The 25,038-nt window shown below is 38.5% G+C and overlaps 3 protein-coding genes across 3 annotated transcripts; 2 read left to right on the top strand and 1 right to left on the bottom strand.

Annotated features, from left to right (window-relative positions):
- Positions 1-563: 563 nt before the first annotated feature.
- LOC103705465 (uncharacterized) lies at positions 564-4,636 on the top strand. The gene is made up of 2 exons (XM_008789177.5): positions 564-738; positions 3,805-4,636. The coding sequence occupies exons 1-2, from the start codon at positions 648-650 to the stop codon at positions 4,479-4,481; spliced, it is 768 nt and encodes a 255-aa protein (XP_008787399.2). The 5' UTR covers positions 564-647; the 3' UTR covers positions 4,482-4,636.
- Positions 4,637-5,233: 597 nt separating this feature from the next.
- LOC103705464 (uncharacterized) lies at positions 5,234-14,768 on the bottom strand. Its single transcript, XM_008789176.5, has 6 exons — positions 13,881-14,768; positions 11,530-11,721; positions 11,182-11,421; positions 9,013-9,230; positions 6,338-6,592; positions 5,234-5,807 (listed from the first exon to the last, which is right to left on the bottom strand). Exons 1-6 carry the CDS (start codon positions 14,350-14,352, stop codon positions 5,508-5,510), a joined length of 1,677 nt encoding a protein of 558 aa, XP_008787398.3. The 5' UTR covers positions 14,353-14,768; the 3' UTR covers positions 5,234-5,507.
- Positions 14,769-18,968: 4,200 nt separating this feature from the next.
- On the top strand, positions 18,969-24,612 carry PDIL5-1 (PDI-like 5-1). The gene is made up of 4 exons (XM_008793828.6): positions 18,969-19,138; positions 22,440-22,498; positions 22,703-22,878; positions 24,212-24,612. The coding sequence occupies exons 1-4, from the start codon at positions 19,016-19,018 to the stop codon at positions 24,295-24,297; spliced, it is 444 nt and encodes a 147-aa protein (XP_008792050.1). The 5' UTR covers positions 18,969-19,015; the 3' UTR covers positions 24,298-24,612.
- Positions 24,613-25,038: the final 426 nt, after the last annotated feature.

Below are 25,038 nucleotides of genomic sequence, written 5' to 3'. Positions count from 1 at the left end.
ATTATCAGCTGCCGTGCCCCTCCACACAAGGCACCAAACAATATCAAATATGGCGCTTCAAAGGTCACCACCATCAGTGCAGCCTTGATATTTCAGCGCTCGTTGAATGTAGCAAGCCTAGAGACATGACAAATTTATTTCAGCACTGCTTAAAGATCATCGTCGTAGGGATTGGGTAAACGAGGAAGAACGGGAAGAGGGCTGGGCCTCTGGCAGGCGTGATGGACGGTTGCGATCGAATTAGATCTGATCGGGAATTTGAGAAAAGAAAAAAAAAGAATTTGTGCAAAATTCCATTACGGACGGTCGTGTAACCGCCGTGGAACCCCCTAAACAGAGTTACATAATAAACGCACGTGTCTCCCAAAAAATAATCACACTAGTCCGAGTACTTCACGTGCCGACTTAACCTGGAGTCGAATTGCTTCGGCGTACTTTTGGATTAATTTTGGCCATTGGATTATCTCCATCAACCACGTGGAGTTCATCCCAGGCTCCGAAACGGTGCTCCACGTGGGTGGGTCAGGCGATTTGTGCGACTCGAACCGGAACCCTAAACCGCTTTCTAAGCCAGCGAGCGCAAGCATGGTATAGCCGAGCTCGAGCGGCTCCAGCTGAGACCAGAGCGGAGACTAGACGAGACGGGAATGGCAACGAGACGGCCCGCCTCTCTCTATCGTCTACTTCTGCTTCGCTCGGCGGCGGCGCAGCCACCGGCGATGAGAAGCTTCCGACCAGGTCGATCTCTCTTCCCTGTCGTTTCTTTTTTTAGGGTTTGATTTGAATTGTGGCGTTTGAGGAAGCTATTTCCAGGAGTTTTCCCTTTTTCTCTAGCAAATTGTCGTAGAAAGATCTGGTTGAGAGCACTTCGAAGTAATTGATCAGGAGAATCTATCATTAGATCTTAGATCTTTGAAGGAATCATAAACCCTGGAAACTTAAGTTTTTGATGTCAGTCCATTAGTTCATCGAGCGATCTTCATGGTCCTTTAATGTGTCATAGAGGGGGTGACATGAGATTTATAAATCTCTTGCCACTTTTCCTGGTGAATTCTCCTTTAGAAGTTACATGGAAAGGATTTCAGCACCCCATTTTGCTCGTAGAACACGATGGAACCAAGTATGCAACAAAATCTTGTGCTTGGAGCAAACAAGGGAATCACCCAATGCTGATGCTGATGGGTTAGGTGACTTTCTTGGCGTTTCTGGAAGTTCAAGAAATATTATTTTATTAACCTCTAAACTACAGTCTTAAATCTGAACCAACGTCTACATTCACATATTAGTATTTGTCTTAGCCAATATCGGTTTGGTTTGCCTTGTAATGCTTTTGCTGGAAATGATTACCATCGTTGTTAGGCTATACCATGTAGAATTCATCAAAAGACATGCATGGCTATGCATGTGTGATGAATTTCCATTGCACCTTCCCATGAATCGACATTTCGTATTGTTTTTTCTCTGAAACATGTATTTCAGGTTCAGGGGTGACAATCCTCTATAGTTCTCTTCTTCCTTCAGGATATGCAAGTTTCTTGCATATCTCTTTTGCATTCTCAAAGAAAAGGGGTCTGAAAAGCTAAAGATCTTCTTTGGCTCTTTGTTCCATTTTCTAATAGTTTCAAATGTTAGTTTCTATATTTTTGTCAGAATTCTAAGCTCTAAGACAATCTCCTTTTCTTTTCTACTTTCCCTATTATGGAAGACAAAAAGCTTTTCAAGTGATCCATCTTACCTCTGAATTTTTTCCTCTACATGGTAATTGTTATTTTAGGTGCACAAGAATTTAAAGGGGTATGATGACGGTTGATGCGATATTTATGGATTATACGAGATACTATTAGAAGTAGACATGTGAACTGGGAAGAATCATGACATGATAATGCCAATTTCATGTCTTGACACGACTGTTCTTGAAAAGGTGCCAGTGCTTGCAATATGTCAAGTTAGATGTAGATTGAACCATGGGGACCAACTCTTTGATTTACTTATGAAACAAGAAACGGAGTGCTATGGATAGAAGTATGTGTGGTATTTCCAGCTATAGACCTCCTCCATGATACTCTTCAAGGTAGATCAGATGATGATAGAAATTAGCTGTTTTTGCTATTCTATGTTTGAGAGTCCTTGTCCTCATGCAGAAATAGAACTATAGAAGGGCTCACTAACTGTGCCACAGGTCATATTTGAACCTCATTAAAACTAAGGTCTTGTGACTTAAAGTCTCAGATTAAAAACAATCATTTGTCCATCCAAGTTGTGAATTTCTGATCTAAGAGTGTTAGTTGGATAGAGAAAATAATAATTTGTCTCATAAACTGGAACTCGTAAAAGAAGATCTAAAGTGATGGAAATTAATTTTAGAGGAGGATAGTAACATAATGGGAAAGATTGGATTCAATTGTCAACTGCTCCTATCAGAAATAGGATTGACTATAGATTCGAGCCATAGCACATGGTTTAGAAGTTTTTTTCTAGGAATTAATTTTAGAAGCACTACAGGGAAATGTTGAAATAAAGGAATCTATGTGGATGGAGATAAAGATTGAGAATAAATTGGTTGACAAGAGGCAATAAACGTACTACATTTACTGTCAAGTTGTAAAGAGTTTAAGTATGATGTCTGCAGTCCCCAGCTACTTTGGCATTAAGGTTTAGTTGACTTGAGTTAATGTTTGCAAAATGATAGTTGACTTCCTGAATATTTGTATATCGGGAAGAGAAGCAGTGGATGCCCAAACTCTACATTTAGACAGTAGCTGTGAAAACATTGAACAGGTAATGACATGAATGATGTTTGGATTATTATTATTATTATTATTATTTTGCTGCAAATGGTTTGAGACATCACACCTTATATTATAAATATAGGAGGGTAAATTTGTTCTGTTCTGTTTTTTTATATATTTTAATCATTCCTTTTCTACTCTAGATCGTCTTCTTAGGATTTGGAAGCTGAAATTTGCACTCCCCACAAGATAAACTAGAACTTTTGATTGCATGCTCGTTATTAATGAGCAGTATTGGTCATGAATGTGCTCCTTGAGTAAGCACAAGGTACTGCAAATAAGGGGTTTAAGAGCTATCACATGAAATTTAGAGGATCAAGGACTTAAAGTGCACAAAATAGAATTGCGTATCAAACCATACAATGTCTAGCATTTGCTTAGAGGCTGATCCAAATGATGGTGATTTTTTGGGTCTCTGTCCTTGACTAGGTAGGTTTGTCTGCTGGAAGATTCTTCTCTCTTTGTTGCAAGGTTCTGTTTTTTTTTCCCATGATTTTCTTTATTCATTCTGATTTTGCATGATATTGTTTTTTAAGGTACCACAATAAAGCTGATATGGTACTACACAACTGTTGATTGTTTGTTAGCATTAGCATTTTCTGGTGGGCCGTGATAGTCAGTGATGAGTGATGTATACACTGAATCGCCTGACTCGAAAATGAATGATGAATTGATACAGTTAATCGCCTGACTTGTTAGTGTCACTTTTCTGAATGGATGGATTATCTTTCACAAGGCATGTTTGATATGTCATTTTTACCATGTTTTCTGCAAATGCTTATGATCCACATGCACAACCGTTTGCCATTGGGGAATATCTATGGACATGCTGAGGAACTGTCTTAACATCTGCACTGCCATGGATCTAATTTAGTTATCAGGCATGTCACTAGCAACCTATTGTATGATCAGTTTCAAAGAAGCATTATTTGTAGCTTATATTATGCTTCATTTCATGTTTGCAAGTTTATGTTGCTGCCGGACGCATATCTTGCTTACTTTCTTTATCAAACAGATTTTCAGGCTTCGAGGTATGGAATATGGAAGCATTACTCTAATTTCAATCCCTCGTCTCCAATTAAAGTTGACAGCCTTGGATCGGTCGTGCAAACATCTTCTCAGAAACGACGGGCTTCTCAAGCTGCAGCAGCAAGATCTGACGTAGGTGACAGCAAAATTAGCATCGGACCTAAAAGTAGTGAAATGGAGAAAGATGGTAAAGGAACTGGAGTCGTCTATCAAGGACCCATCTCATCAACCATAAAGAAAGTGAAGCTTTTATCCCTCTCCACCTGTTGCCTCTCAGTATCTCTTGGCCCTGTCATAACATTCATGACTTCGCCTGAGCTGAACGTAATCCTCAAGGGAGCGGTAGCATCTACCGTGATTTTCCTTAGTGCCTCCACTACAGCAGCCCTGCACTGGTTTGTCAGCCCATATATTCACAAGCTCAGATGGCACCCTGGTTCAGATAGCTTCGAGGCTGAAATGATGTCCTGGTTGGCCACACCTATCCCAAGGACAATCAAGTTTGCCGATGTGAGGCCACCAGAGACCAATAGACCATTTGTGACATTTAAGGCTGATGGTAACTTTTATTTCATCGATGCCGAGCATTGCCACAACAAAGCTCTACTTGCAAGGCTGACACCTCAGAAACCATCTCATGAATCTGCTTTCAAGAACCTGTGATGAAGGACCTTGATTGTTTTGCTTGTCATCATCCTCTCTCTAGTACATTAAAATATGTTTGCGGATAAAAGTTGCTGCTAGTGTTGATACTTTTGAGAACTTCACACCCTGCAAATTGTGCCTGATGCCTATATTAAACTATATATGCTTTAATACTTGATTCTTCTTTTCAGTAAGTTAATGCTGCAGGGTCACACTCTGGCGCAACTTGGTGAATAACAATGATAATACTCTGCAAAACTGCAGTTGTTTTATGCTTGATGGTTCAACTTGATTTGAATCAAGACTATGAGCCTGTAGAGCTTGAAGTCACAGGGATCCCCAACCCATAATTGTGTAATTGTGTAAAGATTTGCAACTTTGAAAGATAATTGAGAGTCGGCAAACGATCAAAGCCCAACTCTTTAACATAAATTTAGAAGCGCTGCATGAGGAAGCCAAGGGAAAAAAGGAAGGCCCTTGAGAATTTAACACCTATATGACCTAATTACACATCCAAACTTTACCGGAGGTCAAAGGAGAATACGATGGTACGGGTGCAAAGACCGAGAGTGATGAACCTCCAGGCCCTGGGATGAGATTTAATAAAGGGCAACCCACCCAAGAGAGGCGGCCCCTTCTTCTTTATGGGGTTGAACCGGAGAGGCCCAGTTCTACTCACCTGCTCTCCGGAATATGGTAGAGCAGCTTCAACTAGCAAACACCATATCCCCTTCGACCATACACCATTATAGGGTCATAAAAGCAAGACATGTTGCAACAAAGCAAGGCCTTGATAGCTTCTCCATACCTTGATATGGCAACTCAGTGATTACAAAATTTTCCAAGGTATTGTTACAGAACAATAATTGAAAATTTTCTAATCTAACCTCAGGCAGCAACCAAAAGCCATATCTCATTTCAGTCACCAATCAGAAATAGAAGGCTATTTCGCTCTAAAAATTAGATTGAAAAGAAATATACTATGTATCTACAAATTTCCCACCCAAAAGTTTGAATTTAACTATCAAGAAAAAAGATTTTCCTTCATTCTTGTTCAGTACAGTTATGCCATGCAGTTTCTTCACAGATTTCTTCAGGTGATGGCTGATCCTCCTCCAAAAGGCTGCCGAGAGGACCTTGAGCAATGCCGAGAGGACCTTGAGGAATGCCCAGAGGACCTTGAGGAATGCCAAAAAGGGTAGAAAATATGTGTCTATGGCACTCATCACAGAAACAGAAATAGGAGAAATGACCTTCGCCTAGCAGTCTATGCACGGTGGCTCCTGGAACTACTCGACGTACAAATTCAGTCATCGACGGTGGCATCACCCAATCATCCATACCCTGCCCAAAATTAAACATTTAGAATGCAAATAACAAGGTAAAAAAATTTCAAAAAAAAGGCATCCAAGTATGACAGTTATGATATAAAAAAAAAAACAGGCTTAACAATGAGGTCAAATTATCTATTAGTTGTCAGCTGCAACCACAATTTTGAGAGAAAACTTCCTGGGAAAAAAATATGATTCTTCAGGATTCAATTCAATGAGAACTAGAATTTTAGAAATGCCCAATTATCACCGGAGCAATTTCCAGAATTTTAGAAATGTCCAATTAAAAAAAATTGGTATATGAACAGCTATTCAAATTCCAGAATCATAAAATCCTCTAGCCTCTGCAGTAGATTATCGAAGTTCACAAACAAGCCAAGATCAAGATTATTTGTACAAATTCTTGCAGTTGCACGATAGAAGGAGGGAATCTTTCTAAGGTAAGGATCAAATATGCATCAGACATCTGCAGTATTTTGCCAAATAGTTGAAAGCAGACCCAAATGCAAATATAGTTACACCAGGAGGAAAACAAATGTAAACCTGCCAAATGTGTATTGGACCAAGAAAGCCTGTCCACTGGCGTTCAGCTGGACTGTATATGGACTTGAGCCATTGAAGAAGGCCTTGACCCTGATGTGGCTTCTGCACCTGAACATCAGCCAGGTTGAAACCCCAATCTGATACTTGCAGCACAGCTTCCTCCACAAATGGCTTAGAGTGTCCCTGGCGAACTGATTCTGCAACATCCTTCTCCCAGAATTCACTAAAATTTGGTTCTTCCAATAAAGATTTATCCTGGAAGCATAATATGTGCAGTCAGAAACTGCAACACCTTTTAGGTGGAAATTAACCAACTAATGTCGGAAGAAATGCCCTTATCTACAAGATGTCAATTTTCAGAAGGGTAGATGTGGATCTTTTGCATGTACCTAAAATTGAATGCCTTTTGAACACTGATGTCTGAAGTAATGCAATTACAAACTATGACTAGATCATTTTTATTATTAAAGCACAAATTTAACAAACTTTGCTTAAAGAACCTTTCCCCCAAAATAATGGTCGTAGTGCACTTTTAACAATCTAATGGTAGCAGAGTTAAGAACAAGAAGAAAAATTGGTTGAAATTCAATAAAATGGTGATCATTGTCAGCTGATTTTTCTGAGAAAATACAATGATTTTTAGTTTAACTTGCTGAGGAACTGAGGAAACAATTCAATTGTTGAGATTTTTCCCATTGAACAGGTAGAATTTAATGATTGGATTCTAGTTATTCTTAGAAAATGAACATGGAAGAAACAAAAGTGGAGTGATATGTATGAAGTCGCTGATGGCTATAAATTTATGTAAAGTTTAATAAACATGATTAACATGATTTCTCCAAGATATCTCTATTACCCATTTGATTTGATTTAACTACCTTCAACAGACACAAGTTTAGCCTTATCTCATATTTAACAATATCAACCTGTCTTGTATATTATTTACAGAAAGAATGGAAGGCCGATATCAGAAAATTTGGAACTATATATGTTCCAGTTTCAACATTAAGTTCCTCCAAAGTTTGTACTCTGGCAGTCGTACAAACACTTGTTCTGGTAACTAAATTAAACATTTAAAACTGATGGAATTTTATATAATCCTTTTAGTGTGTTATATGCAAATTTCTCTTACATTAGCTCCAGAAAAACTATGTTATAGTTTATGAAAACTAACAACCCAATTTTTTGAAGGGATTGAAGGCAAAAAGCTAATGGCCATGCAACCATCAAAAGTTTACAGTATGGGGTTCTAAACTGTAGTTTTTTGAAGGGATTATTACAAATTCATAGTAATTAGATGCCATCATATACCAAAAAAAGAAAAAAAACCAAAACATGAGAAAGTGAGGTTTACACAAAGTCTAACTATTAATACATGCCAGAATCTTTTGAACATTAACCAGAGTTAAATAGTAAAAATAACTTGCTAAAACACAAGCCCAAAAACAATCAGTGCACACAACATATCAGCAGCTACTTTCGCATGGAAGTATGAGCATTTGAGTTGGTTGTGCTATTGTAGTTTGTTAAAAACTGCAGGCTTTTATTTTCCTTTTTAAGACAATTTTTAACACGAGTTTCAGGCAGTATACTCCCAGCAGCCAGCAGGATAGTTGAGGCTCTTGTGATATATATTAGCAGCAATTTATAATTTAACAAAACTAAATTGTCTCATGTTACTTATCAAGATCAGGAGTTCCGATCAATGTTGAAGCAAGAAAAGCTTCACAACAAGTGAAACATGAAGAACGGCACCATTGTTCACAGTTACAAATTTCAGAAATTTGAAATAAACAGAAGAAACTAATGTCGGCTTGCAACAAAACTATAACGTGTAAACTTAGAAGCACCTCGCAAAGAAAGTGATCAGCTATGTGATTGCGACATAAAGAGACGGAACTCTAAGATTTCATGTTTTTTTTGGCTAAAAACTAAGATTTCATGTTCAAAATGTGCAAACTGCCAATATTTGTGCACTGTATAAATGGAAATCATCCGACGATCAAAAAGCACAAGACCCTTAATAGAAACAATAGACAGTGGCATCACAGTAAAAACAAATTGCAACAAGGCATAACTTTCTCATCTAAAATCATGTTTCGTAGTGGCACCATACTAGCATACCCAGTTTTCTCAAATACAGTTATTACCTTTGACATTAAATAAACCAACAGGCATCTGCTGATTTAACTAGGGATCATCTTTCATTTACTACACCATTCCAGAAATATGATATAATTAATTGATAGGTCAACAAGCTTGGGACTAGCTGAGGTTTCATGGTCGTCAAGCCACCAGCAACAATCATAGATGAAACTAATGTATATTGCATAGTCATATTGATGTGATATACAAAAAAAAAATTACGCCATAACATGATAAACATTATGTTGCCATATGAAGGTGATATAGTCAAAAGAATATGAGCCATAATTCAGATTGAGATATTTGCATCTTATGACTAAGCCTTTGAAACCAGCTAACCTACAAACAGAAGGACCCATACATATGAGCACTTGATATTTGACAAATTCAAAATGTTATGGATGCCATAGCATCATATTCACAATTAGAATGCACTTAAGCTGAGAAAGTTCCAATAAATGATTTGACCATTTTGACAAAGATGAAACATTTTCGACTTCAAGCAAGGCAAAAGCTAAATCTGGACATACCTTCTTCCCCAATGACAATGATAACCACTGTTCAAGCTTCCCTTGTTTTCCTGATAGAAAGCTTCGGCGATAAAAATATGGAAGAAGAGAAGGAAATCTCCGAGCTAAAACATACATCAATTTCCTCTTCATTGTCCACTTTTCCCAGGATTTACGTTTCTCTTCCTTGGTCATGCTGGAATCATATGGATTAACTATTGGAGCAAACATAGCTACACCTGAAACAGTGAAACCTCTAAAACAAATGAGGAACTAAAATCAAAGTACAGAAGACAAAATAAAACATCAGCCATCTTGTCATTTAGAGCCTTCCTTAATTTCCTGTTTAATAATGGTACTTGGATCTTTTGAAGCCACAAAGAAAGTGTGCCCATCCTAGTATATAGCAGTTACAATGTCCAAAATGCAATAATATAAACTTCACTCAGAAGAGATTTATTTGGACTTCCAACACATACATATACACATACACACACAAACACATAGATACATACATACACAAACACATACATAGGCATACATACCATCAGAATATTTAAAATGACTGCATAACATTCTGGGAACAACAATGCTATGAAAGGAACACACATCCCATCAAAATATTTAGGGCCGGCTTGGATATTCCTACAGGATTGGACTGAAAATCCTGAGGGAATCAGACCTGTTAGCCCATCTAGCTTGTAATTTCTAAGAGAGTCTATCCAAATCCAGCCCAGATTCTAGCTTTTGGGCTGTAGGAAGAAAAAGAAGATCTATAGATGTCCTTTTTTTCTTCCCACAGTATTTGGGCTGAGTGGAGTTTGATTGATATAGGGCTATGCTTAAAGGGATGGTCCAATCCACAAATCCAACAGCATTTTAAGCCCAATCCTGTAGGAGTAGCCAAACATGCCCTTAAAATGATTGAATAACATTCTGGGCAACATAATACTAAGATACAGACAGGATTGTAGATAAGTTCTATGGAAGGAAGAAGCCAGATAGATTCAACACATTTTAGCACTTCATTACTTCAAGAAACAAGCCTCTATGGCTTTCTAGAATTCGAGAGAAACCATCTATGTAACATTTAAATTGGAGAAACCTACGAAACTGCACTTTTTTGCTTGTGGCCAAGTACCCTCATGTACTATATTGGACTTTTAGAGTCTCGATGCCACCGGAAAATGAAAAAGAATCATCTCATGTTTTCCCCTTTTCCATGTACCACATGCTGCCTGGCAACAACGTGTCCCCTTTTCCTTCTTTCCTTAACCATGTCCATCATATGCATCCAATTCCAGACACTTATGTCAGAGCCACCAAGAGGTTGATCCATGATGAAGGAAAAGCATGATTGTTCATTGGATATTCCTCTACTATGCATGTGCATACAAGATCCTCTGCCCTATATATGCTTACTCTCCACATTGTAAAGCTGCTCTTGTAGCTGTCCTACAGTTTGTTTAGTTTAAATTCCAACTGTATCAAATGATCCATAGCTCGCAAATCTGTGACCCAACTTTACTCTCTGCATAAATTCTATTTCTCCAGTATCCACTATAATTAACAAATTGTTCGGGGAACTTTATCCCTTGATTCTGATTCACAACTCAACTCCGCAAAATACGAACTAAAATACAAAGCCTCTCTTTTATTCTGACCAATCAATCTTAACACTCCATATTTTTCTTCCATATCACCAAGTTGTTCACAAATTCTCTAGCCCAATCAATCAGCATAACATAATTTGCAAAGTTGACAGATCTGAGTGTCAGTGTCTTGCATTTTGTTACACCATATAACAAAAGACTGATAATAACTGGGTGAAATGGGAACTGGTTGGAATGCTGTATTATCCACTTAAATTGCAGAAATTTTCTTCTGAAGGAATAGGTACGACAAGAAGTGTTATTCTGAGAGATTACACTATAATCGTCTAGCATTCTATGAGGTAAGATCATATAGGTAATTTCTTTTTTGCCCTTCTCTTGGGAGTTTCTTTTTTTTGGTGGGGTGGGGTGGGGTGGGGTGGGGGGGGGGGGGGGGGGGGGGGGGTCTAAAATCCTAGTTACTATATGGAGCCTTAAATTTATCTATAACAAGTTAGACCAAGCGACGCGAATTCTTTGATGCCACTAGGGCTCGTGAAGAAAAACTCATGCAAGAATTTTGCAATGATAGAAGTACCTGCGAGTCTGTCAGGAATATAGCGAACAGCTGCCCACGTGTGCATGCTTCCAGCTGAGTAGCCCATCACCCAGAACTTGTCTGTAACTCCCAGAGCATTTGCTAAATGAAGCATATCCAGGGCTGATGAATTAAGATTTCTGCTCGGGTGAGGATCACTTTCACCAAAACCTGGGAGGTCATATGTAACCAATCGAACTCCAAACTCCTCTAGGAGTGATGTTTTAAGGCCAGGCAGTCCTGTAAACAAAGAATAGCAAGTAAATATATATTGCATATATTGATACACAGCAATGAACTTGCTGATTCATCTGATGACATAGAAGTGTAAGCATTAAGAAATTTTACCTGCCAATCGAGATGAAAGAAAGGAATGAGGAGCTATCAAAGAAATTCTAGCTCTTTCAGCTTGAACTCCTTGTTCCTGATATGCCATGTGTCTTCCATCTGGAAGTTGGATTCGACTTGCATTTGGGGGGCCTATGTACAGTTGCTTTGGTTGTTGCACCGAAGTTACATTTCCGCTATTTACATTCAATGCTGCACATATTTTCTCATCAAATGAGGAAACAAGATGACATATCAGATATAGGAGCAAAACTATCTGATTAAATTCTTTTAGGTATGCATGGCTTTCTGTAATTTATAGTATTAAGCAATTACAGATATAAGAATTATTCTTAAAATCACAAATTCTGTGCATGAATTGCCTAGGATATGTAAACCAAAACTGGTGATGCATGGATGAAGATCGCTACAAGGCAGCTTTTTGAAGGATAGGACACATGTTAATCATGTGCAAGAGTTTCCTGGGTTGTATTTCCTTTTCAAGCAAGTCTTGAATTCTTAGCAGTCTTTTCATGGTCAAAGGTCCTTTTGATATTTCTCCTCTTGTGTGGGTAAGCATCCTTGTAAAACAACTATGGCATTTAAGCACTAGCATAAAGAAATGACTACACAATCAGTTATCCTGACCCATCCTCATATATATTCCAAACTTGACCCCCATAAGCTGCCTAAATATAGATGAGTTGCTTAGGTATAATGCTAGGCGATTGGCCCACGCACAGAGGCTGGCTTGGCTATTAAGCCCCAAGCATTGAGATCGAGAGTTGCCTATGCCCACCTAGGCAGTCTAGGCTGTAGGTGGACATTTCCTTAAGCAATGGGAGAGACAAATATATGTACGATTACCACAAGACAACAGTATGATTTATTCTGTGACTTCATCCGTTTGCAGTTACAATATATAGCTGAACGATGTCCAAAACGAGATTTTCTTGATGTTTGTTAATTTTCTTGATGTTTGTTATTCGTGTTTGTCATTATTAAGGGTATAAGATGGTGCATGTAAGGGTGCAGACATGTGCTAAAAGATTAAAATTTACAAGTTACAGGAATTTCAGCGAAAACAAAGATCAGTATTATATTGAAAAGGGCATTAGAGGGCTTTTGGATCGGTCATATTTGCCCTTAAGAAGGAACCTGATTAGTTTTCAATTAAAAAAAAAACTTTGTTATATGACAGTAATGAGTACAGGTAGTTTTGGAAATTAAACTTTGTTGAAAAGATAGCACTGAGTTGTCGAACTCTCTATCCAATATTTATACTAACCAATATTATCTCTTTTCAATTTCTCTCTTCAAATCTATTTGAATTGTTGATATATAAATTTTAAAATATTTTTGAACCATGCATTTGCCTGTGCCCATATAGTTTTAAAAAAAAAAGCCCTCTTAAAGTATAAATTTTGAATATGAGAACAAAATAAAAAGTGATGGCAAAATAAAAGAGATAATTTCAGCTACATTTATTCTCGTACACGAGGGTGAAGATCCAAATAACTGATTTTGATAGAATTTGACTGGGCAGATGAAAAGTAGCAACTTTCTTAAGTCTTGCATTATCAGAAGAGACATCAACGGCTACTGGAAAAATGAGAAAAAAATTATACATTTTTTATTTTAACACTTGGTATAACGACAATTACCATAGGTGTAACTCTATGGTAGTTGAGTATTATATATACGACAAACTTTCAGTATGCGAAAATTAGCACATCAATGAAAGCATGGGAGTAGCAAAAACAGAGGATAAAGCTATCAAGACTCAATTTGGTTTGGTAATATGACTTTGAACCAAGGTCAGAGGATTGAGACGAGGAAGAACAGAAAAGATTACAACAGAACTAGCAGGGAAGCAGTCAAAGCAGATAGTTACGACAGAAGCATACGTTGCCACGTGATGCATCAATGTGATGCCAAATATATACGCACATAAAGTCGATGAAACCCGGAAAAAAAACAGGATAAACATCAACGAATATCCAGAGATGTAGTCATTCCTCCTACGAATACGTCCAATTTTCCGATCAAAAAGTTGGACCTCCAAATCAAAGATGAGAAATTTAGCACAACCAAATCAAGTCCAATCCACCCACTACTCTGACCCATCAAGAAGCAGTCAAGCTTGGATCTGAATGTATTTCTTCGCATCCCCTTGCGAGAAAAAAGATTACCACGTTTCCCAAGATACCTCCTAGGATCTAGATCACAGGATCTAACCGAAACATCTAAAACAGAAGCAAGATTCAACATTAAAAAACTGCATCTAGTAGGCCCAAATCCAAACAAAATCTCATCAAGAAACCGAGAATTAATTCTTTCAAAAACAACAAAAAAAATCATGGCATTAGTACCTGTAAGCGCGAGAAGGAACACGCAGATGACGACCGGCCAAGCATGCATTGGATCGCGATCCTCCGGCAGGTACTCGTTCAAGAAACTGAGCCGGCTCGACGCTGCGGCCAACGGTCCCCGGAGCTTCTTGACGACGTAGGCGTCCTCCGCCCCCTCCAGGCTCTGCTGCACTATATCCCGGCACCCTCGCCCCAACTCTTGAAGCATCTCCGCCGTCGCCACCAAGAAACCCTTCACCTGATCCTTTAAGCTCTCCTCCACCGGCGCCGCCCCGTCCTCGTCCCCGTAGTACCCTTCCCCGAATACCCTTCCTCTCGGATCCCCAACCACCCCCTCCGCAGGCGCCGCCGCCGCCGCCGCCGCCGCTTCCACGCCGGCGGTGTACTGGATCCCGGCGTCCTCCACCAGGCTCGCAAGCTCCTCATGCCACGACATCGTTCGTCCGCCTCCGCCGGCGCCCACAGGCGACATCACCACCACCGGCCCCAAATTTCTTCAGATAAAAGAAGGAAAGAATAATCTACACAAAATGGAGCCGTTTAAGTAGTCATCGGGTGAAACGACGGGACTAGAAGCGAGCAGTAGCGTGAGATGGAAGCTAGATGCGGTCTTCTGGGGTAGAAGAGCGCAGCGAATAGATGGACGAGATCTCACGGAGAGGGCGAAAAGGGACAGGAAGCAAAAGGTGGAGGAGCATCTAAAGCCCCGTGTCGGATTCTATCGCCTTTATCCTTTCCACGCCCCCCTCCCTCTCCGTGCTGACTCGGAGACGCTCGCAGCGGAGGACTACGATAACCGCCATTAATGGATCCCTCACCCTTTCTTGGACTCGGTGATGGCTTCCTTTTCTGAGGTCTTGGGGTTGGGAACGGAACGGGGGATTGGATGGTGGGAAATAGTGGAAGTGGGATGAAATAGACGGCGTGGAGTGGTCCACGTTGGACGTGGACCAGCTACACGTCCCGTCCGTCAGGGTATATTTCACGGCGCACATGTCGGTTACGCTGATGGGGACAGCTGGGATGGGCGCCACCTACACTCGCCGGCCGTCGGTCGGAGGTCCGCGGATCGGGTGCACGGCACCGAACACTAGAGTAGTCCTGCTGTGAGTACGAAAAGCCGGTTTGGATTACGTGGCACCGGGTGAGGCAACCGGCGGGGAACTAATGTGATGCCGCTTGTAGGATCTAAAAAAGGGAGCGACCGAGCGAGAGGGGTAGTTGTGGAAGTGGGTGGGAAAATTAAAATAGAATTTTGGGAGGTGGGGACACATAGGGAAGCGGACCTTAACTATTTTTCGTGGATCATCTCGTTTTTGTACAAACCGCATACATCGAACAGCTTTTACCCCCATTGGAACGTTGCCACGCAAAGAACATCAATGGCGTTTCGTCGCGTATTTGGGGGGCGGTGGGAGCGGTCGGAAAGGAGGAGATCCGAATTCGGGGTGCCGTCGGGGGGTAAAGAAAGCAACGGTAAGTCTTGGGTCAGTGACCGGTGTAGTGCGGCACCGGACTGGTTGGTAGTCTAGTCCACGCGAGAGTCCTAGTAGTCTCTCTCGCCGTTACGTGAACCGTCTCTTTTGTGGTTCTGCATGATTGGAACGGACCTGATTTGATCCGTTAGGGAGGAACCATGAGTTCTTCTTGAGAAGGATAGGAGGGTTAGTTGCGGTGGTTTTCATGGACAGAGTACGGAGCAAGTCCTCTTTTTTTTTTTTTTTTCTCTTGAAATCGGAGCAAGTCCTTCGTCTAGAGTTCTATTCGCTTTTGGTTTGGTCCGCAGGAAGATTTTTTTCCCCACTGTAATATTTTTTAAAAAAAATAAAAAAATGATATCCAAATATATATATATTAACTAAAAATATTTTTTATTTTCATGTTTGATTGGTCGGAAAAAATATATATATATATTTCAAAATAATTTATGTTTGATTTAGTATCTATTTTTAAGAAAAAATTAGATAAAATATTTGTTATATTTTTATTTAAAAAAATATCTTATTCTATTCCATCTAAAGGTTTAAAGATGTTATTAGTTAGTAAGAATTATATTTTTTTTTATATTTCATATGATTTTTTTATAAAATATAAAAATTTTATTTTTATAAAATAGCGAGAAGATTTTAATCAAACATAAGATATTTATTTATTTCTTCCGTTGATCTTTTTTTCTTCCTTTTTTTTCTGTGAACCAAACTAGTTCTATATGTGGATGAGGCGAAGCATCCATCCACATGCTTGATTGGTTGCAAGGAACTGGCCGTTGCATGGCTTTGAGAATTGCAGCGAGTGAAGAGAAAAGGCTAAATAAATCGAGTGATGGAACTGCTGAAGAATGGGGACGTAAGAGCCAGAACATGAAGATCTTTGTTTAATGGCAACTTTGGAGGCATCTTTTCCTCTGTTCCTGCTTGTCCTGGGAGTTTGATGGGAAGGTGGCAGGTTTGACTTCATGAATTAAGGTTTTCAAAGAAGTTTTAAAAAAATAATAATAAAAAGAACATAAAGAAATGGCTGTGATGGTGGGAGTTGGTAGATGCACATGCGGTGGCATTTCAAGTCTACTATGAGATTGAAAACCATCGGAAGCCAAGGATTATAAGCTGTTCATTGCGCATTTCATGGTATCTGTTGTCTGAATTTCTCCCCCAGATCTCCACCTGGTATTGGCCAAGGCAAAATATTAATTCCGTTCACAGAGTGGGTTTGCATTCGGAGAAGTTATGAAGCTTGAAACTTTGCAAAAAAATGTCATAGAGAATGGGATCTAAACCTACCAAACGAGTCAACATTCACAGCCATGACAGATGTTACTGAGTTTACATTTCAATAACGGGAGAGATATTTTGGAGCCAAATGTAGTGCATGAAATTTCCTGGACGGTGGGATCCTTCTTTATGCTGCCAAGAGGTCTCTTATACAATTTTTTGAAGAATTTTATCTCGGCATATCCCATTTCCATGTGGTGCATGGCCTCACAATTATGTGATTGCTATGCATGTCTCTCTCTCTCTCTCTATATATATATATATATATGAACAGGTCTGGCTTCCATGATGTTGTTTTGATGCATATCATCTAGTGATCAAATATCTATATTGTAAGGATCCGTGCGGGTACGTATTTAGTGCTATATCGGTTATTCATCGGAAAGATTTTGGGTACTTATATAGAACAAGGAAATAAAAAGAATACATTCTATGTAGTTTTATTGGATAAGATTCTAAGTTGTTGCAAATTATGTCAGAACGGATCCAACTTATGTCCCATATGAACTAGGAGTCACTGTAGCACGGGCTCTTTAAGGTTGATTACGAGCCAATTATGGTGCTTATGATTAGTTTTGAGTAGATTTGGACTCTTAGCCTAACTAGAAAATTAAGACTTAAATGGAGGAAGTATGCGAGGATCCGTATGAGCGTATATTTAGTCCTATATTAGTTATTCATTAGGAAGATCTTGAGTATTTATACAAAACTAAAGAGCCAAAAAAAATACCTTCTACCGAGCCTTTTTGAGTGAGATTCTAAGTTATTATAATATTCAGAATGGATGTTGAAATAATAATAATAATAATGATATGAGAAATAGAAATCTATAAAAATGTCTTGTCTCACCTGTAAAGCTTGTAACTCACAAAAATCGTTAAATGCCACAACATGAAATGATGCAATCACATTCTTATTATTAATTTTATCATTTTCTATCTATCATAGTTTCACTAATTAGCTGTTTCTAGTCAAAACCACTGTCTTCTTTTAGCAAGAGAATCGTGTGGAGAAATGAACTACATCATGAAATGACTTGAGAACTTGTAGCTAGAACTTCTACATCACTTTACTGCCTAGAGAAACATGTTAAATTTTGATAACTAGTTCCAGGAAGGAAGAGAAATATAGGCCAATAAGACCAAGTTCAATATAAATGGCAAAATTTAACATCACCCTTATGTTCTCTCCATCCAAGTGAATGTGATAACTATTGTTATTATTATCATTGCCTTGTTAGTATTACTACCACTTCTTTCTTTTTTTTTTTTGGATACCACCACCATTACTAACTGTTGCTATTGTGATTAATTTGTTTTTACCATGTATTTTTTCACAAATAGGAGTTTTGCTCGGATAATTAAGCATATCATTTTTTGAGCTTGAACCTAGTGAAACATGCAGACATAAAAATATCTATCCTAGAGATCAATGAGAAGATAGACAAAAGTATAGAAATTGATATGACCATGCATAGATCCAATTCATCGTATTAGCTCGATGAAACTATTTGTAGGTCATCTTTGTTTCATCTCATTTCTTGATCTTTTCTCTCTACTTGATCTTTTCTCTATACTTGTACAAGGAATGCATATTAGGTGATGCAGGCCCATAGGTCTCCTTCTCTAGTCTTTCATCTTCACTTGAAATATTCCTCTCTCTTTATCAAATTATGCGCATCGGAAGTGCAAATTACTAGTAAATTTGACTCTCTTCTCATTTTTATTAAGGTATTTGGCTGATCATTGATGGAGTTTACTGCAAATACACATCCAAGGGAATACAATAGCCCCATAAATCGAGCATGGGGCAGTCCCAAGTATTGCATATCAATCTCTCAACTCACATTCATCTCAAAAGTCAAAACTTATATGAATCTCAAATAAAAAAAATGCATGAATTATCCATTTTTATCTCTCCACGGCCATAGGCCTTGGTCACAACCAGGTCACCTTTGTGTTACACAAAATGGGCCGCAGATCCCAATTTCCGTTGACTGGCCCAATTGTGGCTGCAATGTTGCTCCGGTCCAAATTTGCCAAGGGCAGACCGGACGCCGAAATTGGACCGGTCCGGATGAGAGACGGCATAGCTTCTCAAAAGAGCCCACTGCGGGTCACCGCGAAGAGCCGCCATGACCATGGAGCCCTCGCCCCTCGGTCGCTGTAATGAGCCTAAAGGCCCAATTTCTGTCGAGTGGCCCAATTGTTTCTGCAGCGCTTCTCCGGTCCAAATTTGCCAAGGCCAGACCGGACGCCGAAATTGGACCGGGCCGGGATCGTGAAAGCGAGGAGAGTCGGCATAGCCATCACCGCCGAACGCGTTCTCAAAAGAGCCCACTGCGGGTCACAGCGAAGAGCCGCCATGGATCCGGTCCTCCGACGCTGTCGTGCGCTCTTCTTCCTCCTCTTCTTGTTCCTTCTGAACGCCTCCCTTCGAACAAACGCCGACGTGCTCACCCTCACGGCAGAGTCCTTCACGGACAAGGTAACCTCCCGATTAGGTTGAATCTTGATCTATTTCTCTCCCTGTTTTTTTTTCTTTTTTTTCCTACCGAAGAATCAAAAGAAAAATGGTCATCGAGTAGTTTGCGATGTAGGGACTTCATCGATTCTTTTCCAAATCGAGACCCTCTCTACGTTCGGTACCGTAAAGAATGATTTTTACCCCTCTTTCGAAGCCTCAGTTCTATGCATGATGCGTGACTGCTTTCCTTCTTCATTTATTTTTTTTGGAGTATATACACTAAAAGGTTTTTATGCGAGAATTATAAGGACAATTACTTCATAAAAAACCCCCTTTGTTTATAGAGGCAACGTATTTCTGTGAGAAAAAAATTATGAGCATCAAGGCGCCAAACAAACCACCATGCAATTATAGATTTTATTGGCAACCAGCAATGTTTAATCAAGGGAATTATAATTTTTATCAGTTGTTGGATCTTGGCAGTGGCTTCATGGAAATTCCATCTCGGAGATGGTGTAGACGGCCTTTCCATCGAACGTCAAAGACTAAAAATTTCTCAATCTTGCCTCTCTGTTAAATTGCGCATGTCATGTTACCACCACTTGGCTTTATGGACAAAAACAAAACATACCTTGAGCTCCAAACCTAGCCTTGATTTATGAGACTATGGTCACTTGATATATAGGAAACACCGAAGCGTGGAATTCTTAAACCTACACCTTATGCATGGGTATGCACTCCCTTGAACTAGTTAGTGATTTTTAGCGGCATATCACTTTCTGATTTATTTCATGTTCAGGTTTTTTTTTTACCCCTTTTGTAGTTACGTAATCGCAAAACAGCTTTTATTTATGTTATATCAATTGAATCTGATGTGTATATTCTCTGTCATACAACAATTTGATGATTCTCCTGACTGAAACATCAGCACGTCATCTCGTTTAAGATTGTGTTGGAGTTATTCAATCACTTCTCACATCCTATGATTTCGACTTTGCCTTGATGTATGTGACTTGTATGATAAGCTCCCAACCATGCATCCTGGAGTGGGATACAACCTTTGATGCATAGGGATGACATACTGTGCACTTTTTTAATTGTTTGACATTTCAGAGCTTATGCATAGCAATATCAACTTTTAATACTTCCTTTGTGTTACTAATTTATAGCAGCTCTCATTATGTTGAGTTGATGCATTTCTTCATCCCTAATTATGTGTTGCATCTAACTCTTTGCCATTAGATTTCTCTCCTTATCAAAGCAGTTCCATCAGATGACTTAATCCTATGATTTTTTTAGAAAAACTTGTTTATGTGTTCATTACTTGTATTTTGTTCCCATTAAATTAAAGATTCCTTGGTCTCCCATGGCTAATATAGGTGCCATTTTAACCACAAACCTCATCTCATCAATAGGGGTTGGCCAAATGGATCGACTGGCATTGGATCTAATGTTGCCCCTTTGCTAGTCTATGCTAGGTTTGTAGCCAAGGTGACACTGGACAGGATCATGGCCTGCCATATTACTAAAACAACCTGTAAGAGGGTTGGAAGATCTATTCCATATTTGACTCGCATTGCAATATCTTCCGTCATGAATAGCTTCTTTGAATTATGTTGCAATTTTTTTACTACATGTTCTTATTTTCTCCTTGTATATACTAGATGTATTGATCGTTCTGTCTTCCCCAGACGTTTTTGACTCTTATGGTGGAACAAGGATCAAACTAGAAATGGTATGTCAGTGGAAACTTAGGAGTGATGATGGTAGAAAGAATCTTTTGAGGTGTTTTGCATGTATGCAACATAGGCGTGAAATTTTCTGGCAACAAGGGGATGTCAAATAAAGGTTGAGGAGACGAAAAAGAAGAGGAGAAAGACCAAACGTTGAAGATGTGGTCGCACTACATGTGCACTAAGAGGTCAAATCCATACTTTGTTTGGCTTTCAATGGGCCCAAATTTTGAAGAAGTTGGCAAACTGTTTACTGGCTCATTCTGGATGACTATAGCAATTTTCAAACTTATGAGAATTTCCAGGATGAAGATCAGTGAGAAATAGTTGGAACTTCTTTTCTCATACTCCAGTTTTTTTTGAGATACATGAATTCTGTATCTCATATTTTTCTTTTGTTAAATATATAAGGGCTCAACTAGGACTCTCTAACTTGTTGTAGCAGCTGGCAACTTTTATTTATGAAGTAGGAAAGTTTATCCTGGCTTCTCCTTTATTTCTGTGGCCAAAAGAAAAGGTTGACCCTTCCAGTCTTTCTTTTTCTGTTTTTATCTCTTTTATTCTGGTTCTTTACCGCGTATAGATTTATAACAGATGAATTTTTTCATACCTCGCATACTTATCCTCAAGCTTTGATTAGTACACTTCTCTACCCTAGAATTCAGCCAGCCTAGAACCTACACCAGAAAAACTTAGTTTGCAATTTTGTTTTCATTGTTTTATGTTTAGCCTACTTATAGTTTGACAACAAAATTGATTATGTTTACTGATGCCTGCAGTTAGGAATAAGTGTCTATCACTCTATCCTCTTTTTCCCATCTAACTTCAGTCAGTCAATCTAGTAGTTGGTTTGAATTCTAAGAATCGTATACCCATCCCCTCTTATATTGAGTTCTCTCTTAATTGTCAAGTAAGATTTCTGAACAGCAGGCTTCAGAATCTCCCTAAATACTAACTACTAAATTCTAATTTCTCCATCTTGTAGGTCATCTCTCTTGAGCAATGCTATATCTAAACCCATAGGCAATCTTGTTCCATCTATATGGAATTGACCTTACAAGTTTTCTTCACCTATCTAAAAGTTTTATCTGGGACATTCAAGTTTATCAGTATGTAATTATGTATATAATTTAACTTTATGTTGATCGGGTAGCCATGTTGAGGCCATTGCACGATCTTGGCTTTTGAATTTATGGTTAGAAAAGGGGAAATTTTGCTATGCACCAAATTATGTGTTAGGAATTGTATGTGTACAACTTAATTTATTTGTTTCCCAGTTGGACATGAAAGGTTTATACCTATATTATTCTTTCAATTATGGAACTCCCCCAAAAAAAATCTGATAATGTTTGATAACCGATCAGATAGGAAAAGAAATTATATTGCATCTTTGTTGTTGGTTTATTTGGTTCTTATGATGACTTTTAGCATAAATGGGCTTGTGCACTGAGTCTCGCAGTTTTCCATCTTTGTGTAGTATGGAGTTACTCATATATTTGTTCTATAAACTTTTCAATATGGTCTTATCAATGAATTTATATGTTAACTACTTACTATTTCTGATCTTATGTTTTTAATGCCTTATTCAGGTAAAGGAGAAGGACACCGTGTGGTTTGTGCGGTTCTGTGTTCCTTGGTGTAAACACTGGTAAATATCCCATGGATATCAATTTATCTCCATGACCTAGAGATGGTATTAACTGTTTTCGTTTTCTGATAATATTAAGAAAAAAAGTGATTCATGGTATCCTTTACGTGTAGGCCTAGCGATCTGCTTGCATGTGTGATACATCAAAACTCTGAGTGGTATTTTGATTATCTTGATCACTACTAATAGAGGGTTCATTTTCAGTAAGAACTTGGGAACACTCTGGGAAGACCTAGGAAGGGCTGTTGAAGGCGAAGATGAAATAGAGATAGGACAAGTCGATTGCAGTTTAAGCAAACCATTATGCTCCCAGCTCAACATCCATTCATACCCGACATTTAAGATTTTTTATGATGGAGAAGAATTTGCGAAATACAAAGGTAACTTTTAGTCATATTTGTTGAGGCACACTTTACAATGAACTAGTTGATGAAATTTGGTGGGTTTTTTCGTTCTTTTGTTGCTTGGATCGATATATATATATATATATATATATATATATATATATATATATATATGTATGTGTATGTGTGTATATATATATATATATATGTATGTGTATGTGTGTATATATATATATATGTATGTGTATGTGTGTATGTATGTATGTATTTATTTGTAAAAAGCTACTCTAGCTAATCTGAACTGATCACTCCTTGACTATAGTTGGTCCAGACAGATCACCACCTGATGCCTGTATCCTTCCCATTTCGTGTGTGATAGCAGCCTCTGTTTGTTTTTAAGGTGAAACTAGGAGAGGTGTGCGATTGTATCAGCTTTGCTACTTAGTAATTTTAAATCCTAGACTTTGTAAAAAACCAGGACTTTCCCCTTTCTATTTATTAACATTTAATGAAGCAAGGTTTATATATATATATATATGTATGTGTATATGTATGTATGTATGTATGTATGTATGTATGTATGTATGTATGTATTTGTAAAAAGCTACTCTAGCTAATCTGAACTGATCACTCCTTGACTATAGTTGGTCCAGACAGATCACCACCTGATGCCTGTATCCTTCCCATTTCGTGTGTGATAGCAGCCTCTGTTTGTTTTTAAGGTGAAACTAGGAGAGGTGTGCGATTGTATCAGCTTTGCTACTTAGTAATTTTAAATCCTAGACTTTGTAAAAAACCAGGACTTTCCCCTTTCTATTTATTAACATTTAATGAAGCAAGGTTCCCTGATATTGCTCTACCAGGTTGCATTGACGTTGGTCAAGTAGTTGCACAAACTGCTGGGCAGTAATGGAGATGCTTGCATAGTATATAGGAAACACCTTGAAGAATTGACAAAATGCATACGGGAGGCAAAAAGCCTAAATTAATTTAAGGAAATCACAGTTTGAACACTATGTTGCCCAGGAGGCATGGAAGTATTCAGGATTTGTGAACCAAATGAATACTAAAGTATGTTAACTAAAAAGTAATCATTCTTTTCAAGTAGATAGCAAACTTCAACATTTACTAGTCTGGTTAGGAAATCCCTCTAAACATTAACATGAGACACAATATTAGTGAAATAATGTACGGCATATTTTGCTTATGGCTGCTTATGTCTATGTTTTTGGTTGATAGCTACTCTATGTATTTGATATTCTATTTCTTTTTGGCGTCTTGGCCATCTTTCTGTTACTTGCCCAATGGTTGGATGGATCACCTCTGCTAACTACCACACTCGGTGGAAATTGTTATACATGACATGCAGGTCCAAGAGATGTTGAGTCACTAAAAGCATTCGTCTTGAATGAGGCAGAGAAAGCAGCACGCACGAAGCTTGACGCTGATATTTGATGGTGCATATGCTGAAAATTTCTGATGCCCTGGTGTCTATTCTTACCAAAATAGTGCAGGAAAACTGGTTGTTCTTTTGATGATAACCAAGCATGCATCTTCACAATCTTGTGGTGTTTTATTTACCAAAAAAATCTAGATAATCTTATCATATCGGTTTAGATCAATTTGGCTTTCTTTGTAGCGAATGTCAAGAAAAAAAAAATCTGTGCAATTACTGGGAAGGGAGATCTTCTTCTTAATGAGACATTGTGTATTAATATTTCAGGTTTGAGAGAAGCATTTGCGATCAATATATGCCCAATTATCAGAGTACTTTGCTATGCATTGCCCTCTATCATGATACGGAAAGTTTAATTTAACATATGTTGGTCTGCAAAAACTTAAATAGCTTATTTGAACTGTGTATGCACAGGAGCAAGGAAAGAGTGGATGCAAAGGAAAGGAGCCTGACCAACTCTAACCATAAAGGCAGCAAACTCGATTGTTGGTACATTTGGTAGATTTTGAACACAGAAAGCTATCAAATGAAAACCCTCAACCAGCAATTTTTGACACATAAAGCTAGCAAGCAAAAAACCTCAACCAATCAACATTTAACCAGTCCTGCGGAAGCTTGAAAACCTCCGTTAATTCGCCTTGAACATTTAACCAATCTGAGCTTATCATCAACCAATCATCACACAATAGTAATGATTTACGAAACAAAAATTGCACTTGGAAACCATGCTGTTGGCTGAA

Source organism: Phoenix dactylifera, chromosome 8 (assembly GCF_051530095.1).
Source record: "Phoenix dactylifera cultivar Ajwa chromosome 8, Ajwa_hap1_PhDact_Kaust_v1.1, whole genome shotgun sequence".
Classification (NCBI taxonomy): domain Eukaryota; kingdom Viridiplantae; phylum Streptophyta; class Magnoliopsida; order Arecales; family Arecaceae; genus Phoenix; species Phoenix dactylifera.
Note: the sequence above shows the minus strand (reverse complement) of the source record. Positions and strands in the feature narration are given on the sequence as shown.